This window comes from Physella acuta, unplaced genomic scaffold (assembly GCF_028476545.2).
Source record: "Physella acuta isolate Inbredline_101_S28 unplaced genomic scaffold, ASM2847654v3 ptg000676l, whole genome shotgun sequence".
In the NCBI taxonomy this organism is placed as follows: Eukaryota; Metazoa; Mollusca; class Gastropoda; family Physidae; genus Physella; species Physella acuta.
In genome coordinates, this window is record NW_026732195.1 from 373,602 (window position 1) to 388,131 (window position 14,530).

A 14,530-nucleotide genomic window follows, 5' to 3' on the forward strand; every position below is an offset into this window, starting at 1 on the left:
GTCACTAACATTAATATTTCTATAGCACTATTGCACTGAATATATGAGAAAGTTAGGGAGATCACTCCCAGTTCATTTCTTTATCTATTTATAAATATTTAAATTGACCTCCAACTTTTCTTGTTTGAGGTATGCTGAAAAAAAGCAAGCTTAAAGAAGTTAAACATTTGGATAACAAATCTTCAACATCCAAATGATCCATAGAAGAAATTAAAAACAAAGAAGAATAGAAGTAGAATAAACCATTAGCACTCAGTTATGGGAGTAAAATTTGGAGGTATCATATTCACGGCATATCAAATGTCATTTGTTGTTTCTGCAGCACAAGATCTACCCTGATAACTCATTTTCAGTTCTGTTTACTGATTTCTCAAACATTTCATGAAGATTAGGAAATAGCACAATTTTCAAATTCATGTTCTTGTTTCAGAACTTATCCCATGATAACTTGACTTCAGCTCCTTTGACAACATTGCAGTCAGATTGTGTATTGAAGATTTTAATTGTGTAATGGTGCTGTCTTTTTCTGTAAGTTCTTGTTTCAAACTTTGTATTGTTTGTATATATCTTTTTTCTGCCTGCTTCAAAATTTTAATTTTTCTATGTTTCACATCTACAGCTGTTGATTTAAATAACTTTGACTCTGAGGATTGTGATACAAAAGTTTTTGCTAAAGCAGTCTTTTGTATTCCAATTAATCTGGTAGAAAATTCTTTTTGTTTTTCTAGTTCAGTTGTTAATCTTTCTATTTTCTTATTCAGCCTTGTAATGGCAAAGATTTTGTTGGTTTTCTGTTCAGTTTTCAATTGTCTGTTTTGTATTTTCAACTTTTTGTTGGCTTTGACCAAATCTTGTGTAGATTTTCTTTTTAGAGCACATTTTGGACAGTCCTTTTTTAAACTTATAGTTTCTTTCTCAACTGCAAAGCCTGGCACATACTGCATCTCTTCAACTTCTTGAACGTAGACATCTTTTGCTTTAAGTCTAGGTTTAGGATGTGGCAAGCTGAAAGGTCTTTCCAAAAACTGAACAATTTGAGGCCAATTCTTTGATGCTCTAAACTGTCTGTAAATGTTACAAGAACGTCTCACATATACATGAACAGTAGTATCACTGCAACTCATGGCCTGCCTATCTTTAAGAATTCCTTCCAATAGTTTCACAGTTGGGCAAACTTTTCTAGCATTTTCAATCCAAAGATAAACTACATGCCCTTGTTTAATTTCAACAGCCTGATGAATATTATTGTACGTGTTGACTAAATTCTTCAAATCATTAATATCATGTACATGCCCTCCCAAGTATTCTGTTTCCACATTTGTAGTTTCTGCTACATCAAAAGAAGTACTTGCATGATCTACCATTCTGAAAAAAAAAGAGTACATTGAAATGCCTATGAATGACATCAAGTTAGCATATAGATCTAGTATGATACAGTCTCCTGTGGGTCTATATCATATAAAGTTTTCTGAGAACCACCACCGTAAATGATGTTATGAACTCACACCCCACACCACAAAAATATATTTTTTCACAAAAGAATAAAAATAATTAAAGTCTTAGAACTTGGTATGTAGATCTAAAGTGCTAGGTCACTATGTGGCTATGTGGGATAGGATATCTCTAACATCTAGGGGTTCCCAACCTTTTTTTACTCTAGAGCACATTCTAAAATATCGGTAGGGTGGCGGGCACCACCTATTTTAAATCGACAAACTCCTTCCAGAGGCGTAGCAACCCTTCCTGTCACCCGGGGACAAAACTTTCAATTTGCACCCCATCAAATTTTTGAATTGCCCCCCCCCCCCCTCAAACTTTCGATTTCCACCCCCTACAACCTTTCAATAACGTTTATGAAAAAAATTCTGTCTCTGACGAATAGTGAGAGGCGGGCACATACGAATCGTTCGGCGGGCGACATGGCGACCACGGGGATGGGAACCCCTGATCTAGGCCAAGCCTCTAGATCTACTCTTCCAGATGATTAAACAGATCTAGATCTATCACATGTCTGAATTTCTAGATCTAGATCTAGATTTATAGATTAGATGATTCTAGTAGAGTAGACTAGTACTAGTAACTAGTAGATCTAGATCTTGATCTATCTATAAAATGTCTAAATAGTAGGCCCCTAATACTAATTAATACTACTAATAACTAATAAATACAGTAGATCTAGAAACCTAAAATTAAAAGCTGCAACTGCAAGAAAACTGAGCAGAAACTGAGCAAATGGTTTTGCCTTCCTTTTGCCTTACTCTGGCCGTCAGTCTGGCCGGATCAGAAACGTGCATGCTGCATAAATTTTTTACATAGCCAAATTTTAATGGAGGCGAGCGAGTTGACGAGATTCCTTCCATAATGTTGTTGTCATGGAATAAAAACGTGCTTTTTAGATTTAGGCCGTAAAAAAAAATAAAAAATAAAAACTTAAGCCTAAAATTAATTTAGAAATTTTATATTTTTAGAATAAATGCTATAAAAGTTGCAAATCCAGAGAACTTGAAAATAATTTGTTGAGTTTAAGGCTACATTTCTATTTATTTTCATCAAGCCTAAGTTATAACCGGATGTTTCACTTTCGTAAGACAAATATTGATTGGCTGTACAGTAACTTAGTAATCGATAACTATTTGTTTACAAAACTTTGCAGATCAAGTTTTTAAATTACAATGCAAATTTAAAACCCCATGACCTAGTTTTCTATTTTTAGCTTACAATGTGTACAATAAAATCTATGGCAGCCTATCCAATAGCAGGATGCCATGTTTATGTCGCCATTACACGTGAAAACCAAATTGTTTTTGCTTTTTTTTTAAATTTTTATTTAGTTACCGAAAATATTATAAACATCAAATACATCCAATCTTTAGTAAAGTCCGAAAAAAACCAGACAGGCAGGATTTTATAACCATATTAATTGTAAATACGCTGTGCATGATTTTTTAATGAATTTATACACCTCTCAAATACCTTTGAGTGAGACTTTTCTCGCTCGTGTCCATTTAAAGTTTAAAGCTAAGTTAACTCAACTAGACTCTAGAATGGTTTTGGAATAAAATATTCCAAAAGAAATCAGTAGGCCTAACGAATTTTTACCTGCTTTATAATTTAAGATCCAGGATTTAATTTAAATCTTTAATATTAATATTTTATTAGGGCCTAGACTAGATTCTAGATCTATGTGGTTTTTTCTAACGGTAAAGTAAACCATGCAGAAATCTAATGACGTCCCTTTGATGATTAATTTGGTTTCGTTTTTTAAATAATAATTCGCAATAATACTACCGTTGCTTATCTCAATCTGCAATCCATTTCAGACGTCAACACGTCAGGGGAAGATTTTCTGCAAGGACCTGCGTGGTCTGAAGGGGAAGGGGGTCCATGTATTACATTTTTTTTTAAAATCTCGCTCATTGGGGTAGGGGCTTCGGGGGGGGGGGGGGGGAGGACGAAAGAAATTCTACATGTTGAATTGAATATCGAAATACTAAATTAATGTATTAAACAGTCTCGTATAGATTAAAACAACAGTGCTTGTGTTTTGAAAAAAATAGCACAGCTCAACGTGATAAATAAATGAAGTTATTTATAGGCTACTGCGGTGTCATCTATAAAAGACGTCATGCTTACTTTAAACTATTTCAAGCATGTGAAGGATTAACTTATTTCTTTCTATACAGTTGGTAACAATTGAGAAAAGTATACAAATTTGTATTTATTACATTTATTTGGTTTGCAAATGAATTATAATGTTTTGATAGTTTAAAAGTAGGCATATTCATAAGGAAATATTTCAATTGTTGATGTAAGCTTTTTTTTTGTTAGGCGAATACCTTAGTGGTTTGTTTTCAATTTGATTCAATTCAGTTGAATACTTTTTGAAAGTAAGAATTTTTTTTAAGTCGCCACCTGGTCATACAAGAGCGTAACAACATTTGTCTATTTATAGCTGGTGGGGCAGTCATTCGATTTTCCGCCTACAGTGAATGGACTAATTTTATAGGTTTGTATAGTCTATATGCATAGTTTAGCCCTTTCACTGCATGCATGTAATGACAGTTATTTTTTTAATGATTTTCTCTTTTTTATGTGGCCAGACAAAATATCAAACAAAGACCTGTGGCAATTTTTAAAGCAACAGCCAATAGAGAAAGATATCAAGGCCCGTAAATGGGGATGGATCGGACACACACATTAAGAAGAGAAAAAGAAAACATCGCAATTCATGCTATGGACTGGAATCCCCATGGAAAAAGGAGGGTGAGCCAGCCAAGGAAGACATGGAGAAGAACTGTTGAAGAAGAGGCTAAAACAGCTGGGCTCACATGGGCACAGATAAAGGGAGCAGCCCAAAACCGATGGAAATGTGTGGTTACAGCCCTTTGCTCCCCAGGGCCCACAAAGGAATGATGATGATGTTATGGAGGGGAGGGGAGATAAAAATCGTCAAAAAAGCGTGACGTCATTTATGGATGACCCCCATGTATTGCATACTTCGTATGCGTATTTTTATGTTGATTGCAGCTTTTTTGTCGGGGACTTGTGGGGGGGGGGGGGGTGCGGACACTGGTTAACGTATATATTATTTACTATATAAAATTATTTTTTTCTATTTCGTCCGGTGAGGGAGTTGCAGTGCAACCCGAAAAAAAGGCATGAAAGAAACTCTGAGCTTGAGTCGTGTTGTAAGCCTACCTGTGCTTGTTTTTGGGATTACACTCTGAGATCAACGAGGTATAGCTTTGATAGATCATAGGCTATACATATTTACGTTGTTCAGATATTCTATTAAAAGAAACACGTTGTTTTAAGAAATTATGTTTATTTTATTTATAATCATACATGTTTAATTTATTCTTTTAAAAGAATCACGTTTTTTAGAAAGCAGTTTATTAAAATCTTATTTTATAATAAAACAAATCAGACTTTAAGACAGTGTCCAATTTTCTTTTTTTCTTCTTTTAGAATTGACGCATTATTGTAGTACTTTTAGGTATAGACTGTATGGCTATGGAGGTACAAAAGGATTAAACCGGTGGTTCATTTTATTTTTCTATCCGTACAGTTTTTCATAATGGTTTTCCTTTTTGTTTATTCTTTTACGTTTTTAAAGCTTATTCTAACACATCATTTCTTGTTTCTTCCTTTTTGGTTGCCTATATATTCCCCGTGTCTTTCTTCCTATTTTTCCTGCTCAGTAATTTCGTTTGTTTCTCCCCTTAGCTTATCTTTGCAATCCAATTGTGTTTCTTTGTGTAGTGTGTCTTCTTCTAGTTTGTCAACAGAACTTTCTTGTGTTTCTTCCTCATCTATGTGTGTGTAATCCTGGTGTGTTTCATCATCATTTGTATGTGTGTAATCAAGCTTTGTTTCATTCTTATCTTTTTGTGCGTAATCAATTCGTGTTTCATTCTCATCTTTATGTGTGTAATCAAGTTGTGTTTCATTCTCATCTTTATGTGTGTAATCAAGTTGTGTTTCATTCTCATATTTGTGTATGTAATCAAGTTGTGTTTCATCATCATTTGTATGCGTGTAATCAATTCGTGTTTCATTCTCATCTTTGTGTGTGTAGTCCCGTTGTGTGTTATTCTCATCGTTGTATGTTAGATCTTGTTTTGCTTCTTCCTCTATTTTATTCTTGTTGTCTTCAAGTTTTTCATCATCTTGCTTGCACACAAAGACTCCTTTAGATTCCTCCTCCATTTTGCCATTGCCATCCTTTTGTGTTTCTTCGACCGTTGTTTTCAGATTTTCAATGACGTCAGCGACGATATCATGATCCAATTCTTGCGTTGCATCCGACTCTATTGTCGAATCAGGTGAAACGGTAACTGTTGTTGAACAATCTGTTGATGCATTGCCTATGGCTAAATGCTGATTGGAATGTTCTAAATTATCGTTCTCAAAGTTTTGTTTCTCAGTGTGATTGACTTCGTTTCGAAAATTATCAGGGCTATTTGTTTCTTCAATAGACGCATTCTCCAAATTTTCTCTTGACTCATACGTGCAATTAGAATCCAAATCATCCATTCGATAATTACTCGTCGATGTGTTATGATCAAGTTCCCCATTTTTGCCACCATTATTCCGGTCCAATATTCTCTCTTCACTGCGCAGATCAGCGTTGACATTTCTCCGCATCACTTCCGCCACAGCGACCACGCCCCCTGCCGTGCTAGCCCCAGCCACGCCGATGAGAACTTGGGTGCCGATGTCAAGACCTTCAACACCAACAGATTCCAGAGCCGAGAGGGCCATCGTACCAAATCTGTAGACAATGTGGGATCGTTAGACTCAATATTTACTTAGATTAATAACAAACCTTCTTTATGTGTGCTTGCATAGCTTATATATATATATATATATATATATATATATATATATATATATATATATATATATATATATATATATATATATATATATATGTGTGTGTGTGTGTGTGTGTGTGTGTGTGTGCGTGTATATTATTTATAGATGAATTTATCTGCTTGCGTATTTGTGAGAATATGTATAACGGAGGCTTACTCAATATAACCTTAGGCTCAAAAGGGCAAAGGGCACTTGACAAGCTAGCTCTGACGTTTAATCCAACTCGGATTAGTGTTGACTAGGTACCCATATATTGAGTCAAAATCTCTCCACGACTAAAGTAGTTAATTAGTTAGGAACTAGAACTTTTTAAAACGCGCTCCAAAGAAACAATACTACTATATTTAGTAGAACTTCAGAGGTTTAAATTCAAGAACTATAAAGATAAACAAAAACTGGATTATTACCCAATTGAATTGGCGGTTTCCATCAGAAGCTCCGCGATACTCCCAGCTACGATACCGCCCGCTTCAAAGCCCAATGTACTAATGAGAATCGGAGCGGCAAGGGCAGCACCGATACCAGCCGCTGCGATACCTCCAAGTTTTATGGCCGTGGCTACAGCATTTCCTGTATTTCTGTTTTCTGGTGTCGTATTTGCTGTAGTGTTCTGAGCATTTGAAAACGGTTGAGCCACACCAGATTCAGGGGTTTGTGAATTCAAATCATTACTGCGGCTTTCTAAGAATGTGTTTTCTAGACTTGACAATTCCTGAGTCTCATCTCCATGAACCCTTGACGTCTCCAAAGTTTCGTTGTTTTCATTCACTTCAGATACCGAATCCTCAATGTCTACGCTACTCAAAGATGTATAATTGGAATCTGCATATTCTTCTTCGTTGTGTTTTTCTTCTGTTTTACTCAAATGTTGCTCTTGGGCCAACACAGATTCACAAGGATCAACAGCTTCGCTCTCACACTGTTTGGTAGTATCAGGCAGGCAAGAATCAACGTGAGAAATATCTGAAGAAGATTCCAACTCCGCTGCCTCGTTCTCAGAACTCGGCACCGTGATATTTTCATCAATTTGTTTTTGGATTTTGGAACCGTCAGATTCAAAGTCTGGAATCTTCTCATCCGTGATTAAAGATTGACAACTTTCATGAGCCAAATTAATAGAAATAGAGTCTATTGAATCTTGTACTTCAGTAGTAAAATTAGTGTTTTCGTCAGTCGTATTGCCTGTTAAAAGGATATCAATATCCAATCCTACTTCTTCATTCGATGTCTGAGTCTTTGGTTTCAAATCGTCCTCATCTAACGAGTTCACAGAGTCATTATTTTCAGCTAATGTATTTATAGCTGAAATAGTATTGTTTTCACTTTCTACTAGTCTATTTAGATCAGGTGGATTTGTTATTTCATTAGAATTATTCAGCTGGGCTGTCGAAACGCTGTTTAGAATGTTATCAACAAACAAGGATATTTTATCAGTAGTATCATCTGATGACGGCTCCTCAACAAATTTAGAGTCAGAACTCTTATCAGAATTTCCAACATCTTCTTTGCCCAATTCATTGCTAGGATCATCGTTTTCAGCATTCGTTGAAAGAAACAGATCTTCCTCTACATCGATTATTTCTTTCTGTGTTTCAGCATCACCATCAGAAGGATCTAATATTTTTACATCTCCATCTTGCTCAACTTTTCCCTTTTCTTTATCATCTACACTCTCGGCTTCTACTTTAACTTTATTGTTTAAATCTTTATTATGAATGGTATTTTCAACTTCCCCGATGGATTGTGACGATTCATTACTTTGAATAATTGTATCCCAGTTTCCAAGATTTGCGTTCTTTTCGTCTACAGATAAATTGGTATTTAAATTCAGTTCCTTTAACGTTTCATATGTCTCCATCTCCTTTTGTGTATTTCCTTCCTCTTTTAGACACGACTGGGTTAATGTAATCTCTAAACCATCGCTCTCTTTGTTATCGTCTAAATTTTTACTGTAACTCAACATAACTTCGTTTGTTGGTGTTTTTTCTTCCATTGATAACTCCTCAAGTTCTGTAGACGTTATAACGACAAAATTATCGATAGATATTTCTTCATCGGGTGTGTTGAGCAGAGCAGTATTAACATTGTCAGGTTTAATCTCTTCTGTAAATTGATCGTAGTTTTTATTATGTAAATCACAACCATCGACTTGCATTGTTTGATCATCATACATTTCGTTGTTTTTATCTTTAACCTCTATCGAAACTTGAGCATTTTTGTCAGACATAGCTGATTCGTCTGTGTTTGAAATTAGCGGAGAAACATTATCAAGTACGTCATGCGTTGCATGAACCGACTGACTGTTGTCATTAGACATGACATTTATGTCACCTTCACGATCAATCGCTACAAGAGTTGAGTCAATATTTTCAGATATTGATCCTTCTTCTAAAACAGCTGAGTCAGAAATTTTCAGTTCTTCTTTGTTTTGCTGTTTCCCATCATTTATACTATCGGATTTTAAAGGTGTTGAGTCAGTACAAAGAGATTCCGGCCCGTTTTCTAAACCAGCTTTGTTGGAAAATATCTGTTCCTCTTCGTTGTATATCTGTCTTTCATCACGTTCACTGACACTGTGAGTTGAGTCAGTATTTTCAAACTGTAACCCTCCCTCCACAACAGCTGCATCTGATTGCGTAAGGTCATCTCCACTGTATAACAATTTACTGACATTTTTATTTTCACATTTTAAAATTGTGTTACTACTCTCAACCGTGAAGCCTTCTCCCAAAACAACCGTGTCTGACTGTGTATTTTCTTTATCGCTGTTCATCTGTTTCTTGTCAATCGAACTCTCCCTTTCTAAAAGTATTGATTCGGTCACCCCAGGTTTCAACTCTTCTGCTTTGCATTTTTCGTGTCCGCTGTTTACACTTTCACTTTCTCCATCCCGTTCTAAGGTTGTAGATTCAGTGTGTTCAGATGTCAACTCTCCCTGTACGACTGATGTATCAGGCAAAAGCTGTTCCTCTCCTACTATAGACTGTTTTGGTCCTAAATTATCACTGCTCGTGTCTTCTAATTCTTGAGAACTTTGTGGGACTGCACATTCAGAATTTTCAGACATTTTTTATTCTCTTATTTTCTTTTGTTTTATGGTGTGTCCAAAGATTATTTATATTTCTTTACAAGGGTGATGACAAATCCAACTTCTGTTTCTCTATATACAATTTTGAAAGTCAAAAGAAGAAATTAGGACAAAAAAAAAACAGCAACTTAGGAATACTATTTAATTATTTTAAATTTACCCAAACACAACCACACAAGTCACTGCTGTATAGGCCTATATATACATATATATATATATATATATATATATATATATGTATATATATATATATATATATATATATATATATATATATATATATATATATATATTATATATATATATATATATATATATATGTAAATACATATATATATATATATATATATATATATATATATATATATATATATATATATATATATTCATATTAATTATATATGTATGAGTGTATGTATGTATGTATGTACGTATGTATGCTTTCGAGTGGCAGAGCGTTAGGCTGCTAGCACAAATATCTCGAGTTCGGACTTTTGATTGTAGGACGTCAACTTAGCTTTGATGGGTACCTGAACTAAGTTGGGGAAAAGTAAAACTTGCTGGGGATAGTGGCAGAGGCGTAGCGATGGGGGGGGGGGGGGGGGCAGGGGGGGGACATATATCCCCGGGCGCCGATCTCAGGGGGCGCCAAAATGGGTTTTTTTCAGTTTGACGGGGGGGGGGGTTGCAAATCGAAAGTTTGGGGGGGGGGGGGGGAGTGCAAATCGAACAGTTGAGGGGGGTGCAAATCGAAAGTTTGAGAGGAGGGGGTGCAAATTGAAAATGTGCTCCCAAGGGGGGCGCCAAATTGAAAGTTTGTCCCCGGGCGCCGGGAAGGGTCGCTACGCCTCTGGATAGTGCTGACCACACTTAATATGCCGAGGTTACGAAACAGATGAATTCTACTTTGTCTGCTTAATGGATCGCTAGCTTCAAAGAGGAATCTATTTATATATTTATGCTTATATCTAACAATTAGTAAGTCGTGTATTCTAAAGAATAGTTTTAGAACCACTTTCACTGTCTGACTATAAAGCTATTAGTGCTAAAAATGGATTTCAGCCAGACATCTTAGCTGTAATCTTCATAAATGTCGCATTCTTTCGGTATTGATTAGCTGGCGTTTGTATTGCAGCAAGCGTCTGTGTTTATATGTATGCAAGTATGTCTGGTATGCGTAGCACAGCTTGAGTTAATAATATGGTGTGTTAAATTAACAAATGTAAATAGGGAAAGTTGTTGTTAAGCTTTTTTAGAAATGTATTAACGATTGAATGGGTGGACCTAAGCAACTGCATGTTATTAGACTAAAGAGATTATTAACTACAGACTTAAATTGTGTGTTGAGATTTAATGAGCTGGTTCAAAACATGACTAAATAGCGAAGTATAAAAATGTCCTGAAGTAATTAATTTACATAGACATTTGGAAAGATATAGAATTTGATGCTTTGTTTGTATATGCATATAAGAAATATAAATGTCTTCCTTGACGAAACATTCACCCCCTTATCCCAAAACACACCCCTATACCATCGTTAATACGCTGTTGACGTGTATAGTTGTTCTTTGGAAGTAATAGACCACTAAATTGTACTCAACCGATGAAAAGATTTGCCTTCAGTTTGCCTACATCATGCTGGTAATAGAGAATCCGCTGAAATTGATATCTAATATTGCGTAATACCCGTATCTAAATATAATTCACATTATGAGAAAGAAATTCTATTTATTTTAAACTGTCGTAGAGATATTATCATTTATTAGACCACTATATTTTAAACACAATCTTAATCATGTCGAGGTATAAATAATTCGTTTAAAATTTACTCTGATAAAATTGATTGCTAGACCTCTTAATGTAACTCTGTACAATTAGGGTCTAGACAAAACAGTCAAACATTATAACCATAATTACAGTTATGGGCTTCAGGAGGAGGGCACAAACAAATATTCCGTAATCGTGATTGTTAAAATTAGTAAATTAATTTTTAAAAATTCAATCAGAACAACAAAAATCAAGACAAATTAGAATATATCTAAAACATAGGAAAGATGTGCAGCACACATGTTTAGAAATATTATGAAAAACATTTCGTTTCGTTTTTTTTAAAAAAGGAAAAAGACATTTTGAATTTTATCAACTGATAATTTATTTTTTTGTATTTGATTTGATCCTGAGGTTAACGGGGGAGGGGGGGGGGAGATGACGACGACTAATATTTCAGGGGGGGGGGGTGGGGGGTGGGCGGACACTGGTAAAATAATATGTTTTCTATATTACTATATTTTCCATTTCGTTTGGGGGTGGGGGGGGGGGTTTGAGCGGGGAGATGCCTGGAAGAGACTGTTATAGAGTGCATGAAAATGATGATTTCTACGAGTACTAATCTGACCCTGCATACAGTTGGCCCATTCTCTAATGTTGTACTTTATCTCGCACAGGCTTAATATCGAGTTAACATGCTTACGTGTGATCGTTTCCAATTCTCGTCAACAAAAGTTTATTGCTATAAAGTAAAAAAAAATTATGGGATATGAAACTAGTATATGAACAAACTATCATGTAAGAATAAAACAAACTATGTATCAACTCATGTATCAAGCTACTTACCAGTACAGCGTCCACCTGAGCTACAGGCCAGCCTATACCAGCAGTTTCTGATCTTTATCGAACTCGACCAGCAGCTCGCGCGCGCAGGTTTGTGACTCAGTCGGTTGCTGTACCGTACGAGTGATTCAACGAAATGTTTGTTTAGCTCACTCGCCTCGGCCCAACCCGTGTGTGTTTGTGTCGTTGTGAAATATTTGGATCAAATAGACTATTGGATGGTTGCGAATTGGAAATCAAAGTACAAGGCCTGGGCCCTAAGTTAAGAAGAGCCAGATGTCATTGTATCACCCCTCCCCCCCGGGCAGATGAGGCTCGTTAGCTGGAGACAGCCACTCTTCTACGAGAGACAAATCTAAAATTAAACAACTGCTGCCTTGTAGTATGTTCTTGGTTGGACAAAGGCTATGGAAGCAAATCCAAAAAGAAAAGCAGGCTGAAATCGGAGTCAATGGCCTCAATGGCACATAACCAGTTGACCACGTATCCTTAATTGTGTTGAAAGGGGATCCCTTCCAACACTAAAGTTAAGAGCGAAGAAGAAAAAGAACAAGCCCCTCCCCTCACCCCACCTCTCTCTCTTCACCCACCTGATGGACGCAACGGACAAGGCGTTACCTATACAACTTGGTGTCAGCAGTGTCGCAGAATCTGCTTTATGAAAAACCGGGTTGTTAATCCTATCCAGAGTTTCTTCCAGGCATCTCTTCGGTGGGGCTTTGCCCCCCCCCCCCCCCCCCGAAAATTTTTTACCGCCCCCCCCCCCCCCGAACGAAATGAAATTTATATAATTTATATAGAAAATATATACTTTTAACAGTGTCCGCCCCCCCGAAGAAAGTCTACCGCCCTCCCCCCCCCCCCGAAAATTTCAAGTGCCCCCCCCGGAGAAAAAAGTCTGGAAGAAACACGGATCCTATCGTGTACGAGTTTTCTCTCCTAGATTAATAATAATGAGAGGAGAAGGCGTGGCTGTATGGTGGCGCTGTCAGAGGTTTCCATAATCCGATTAGTACCTGGTCTGGAGTTTTCTTAATCTGATACTCTACCTGGTCAAGGGTTTTGTTAATCCGATTACATAGTCCTGGGTTTTGTTAATCCGGTAAGTACCCAGTCAGTAGTTTTTTTTTTAATCCCATAACTAATTTTTTTTTCTTTCATATACTCCATGGTCAGGGGTTTTCTCAGTGCTACATCTACCTGGATAGATTCTTGTGAAATATTAATGTCGACTTAACTTGATTCGTGGTTGATTGTCGGGGAAAGTAACATAATTTTGTTTTACTTAAACATAGTGTTTATGGCTATCAGAAATACAAAACAGGTCCTCTATTCACTTGACATAGTAGCCATCGATTTTTTAATTATTATTTTTACTACTAATATTCCTATGCATTTGGAGTAATGCAGTATTTTCCAAGTTGCTGAACTTGATGTTTATGACTCTGCGTAAGGGAGGTAAGCCAATTATAAAATATTAATAGTTTTGATGAGTTGCCTCCCCTATTTCCGTTTATACCAAGAAAACAGGGGATTTAAGATTTTAAAGGATGGGCCAAATTACATTGAATAATCAATTTTAATAACAATTTTAAAATAATTGTTTTTCAAAATATAAAACTGCTTAAACCCGCTGAGAAAATAAATGTTTAAAAATGCGAAAAACGTCACACTTTGTTGTCAAATGACCTTCCCCCTATGAGTGTGGCGTCATTTATAGTAGACCATAAGTCGCACTAGGATATTTGTATGATACAATAGTTGTACTGGTAAAAAAGCCGACCCCACATCGAATATATTTAAAAGAAACATAATATTACATATATACATATACAAATATATATATATATATATATATATATATATATATATATATATATATATATATATATATATATATATATATATAGATATATATATATATACGTATATATAGAGATATATACAGTACAGTTTGTATAGTGCTTTATATATATATATATATATATATATATATATATATATATATATATATATATATATATATATATATATGTATAAAGTACAGTTTGTATTATGTTTTAAATATATATTTACCCAATTACCTGTAGAATAAAAATAACCACAGCTAGTTATTTTTTCAACAAAACCATAATCGCGGCAAACATGTGCAAAGTTCAAATTAATTAATTTAAAAAAAAAATTCTGACTTGGGGCCGACTTACACTCCCCCGTCCACCACCATCATAGAACGGGGGTGGGGGGTGTGGAGGGTAGATAGTTTCCGCAACACAGAAGTTCCGCCACTGGTCTGTTGCAACATAATATCTCCCTGACGTACCTATCTCCTGATTAGTTTTATCCGATATACTGATGACGCATTGCCTTGTACAGTTTATAATGCCACACTATCACCTCTCCCAAACAGTATAACGTCACGGTTAAATTATAAAAAAAATACGGATCTAGAGATAA

General features: G+C 35.7%; 2 protein-coding genes across 2 annotated transcripts; both read right to left on the reverse strand.

Moving 5' to 3' along the window:
* Window positions 1–256: 256 nt before the first annotated feature.
* On the reverse strand, window positions 257–3,183 carry LOC131949154 (uncharacterized). Its single transcript, XM_059310930.1, has 2 exons — window positions 3,100–3,183; window positions 257–1,365 (listed from the first exon to the last, which is right to left on the reverse strand). Exon 2 carries the CDS (start codon window positions 1,362–1,364, stop codon window positions 414–416), a length of 951 nt encoding a protein of 316 aa, XP_059166913.1. The 5' UTR covers window position 1,365; window positions 3,100–3,183; the 3' UTR covers window positions 257–413.
* Window positions 3,184–4,811: 1,628 nt separating this feature from the next.
* On the reverse strand, window positions 4,812–12,090 carry LOC131949167 (protein PFC0760c-like). The gene is made up of 4 exons (XM_059310959.1): window positions 12,080–12,090; window positions 11,937–11,975; window positions 6,786–9,538; window positions 4,812–6,274 (listed from the first exon to the last, which is right to left on the reverse strand). Exons 3-4 carry the CDS (start codon window positions 9,443–9,445, stop codon window positions 5,185–5,187), a joined length of 3,750 nt encoding a protein of 1,249 aa, XP_059166942.1. The 5' UTR covers window positions 9,446–9,538; window positions 11,937–11,975; window positions 12,080–12,090; the 3' UTR covers window positions 4,812–5,184.
* Window positions 12,091–14,530: the final 2,440 nt, after the last annotated feature.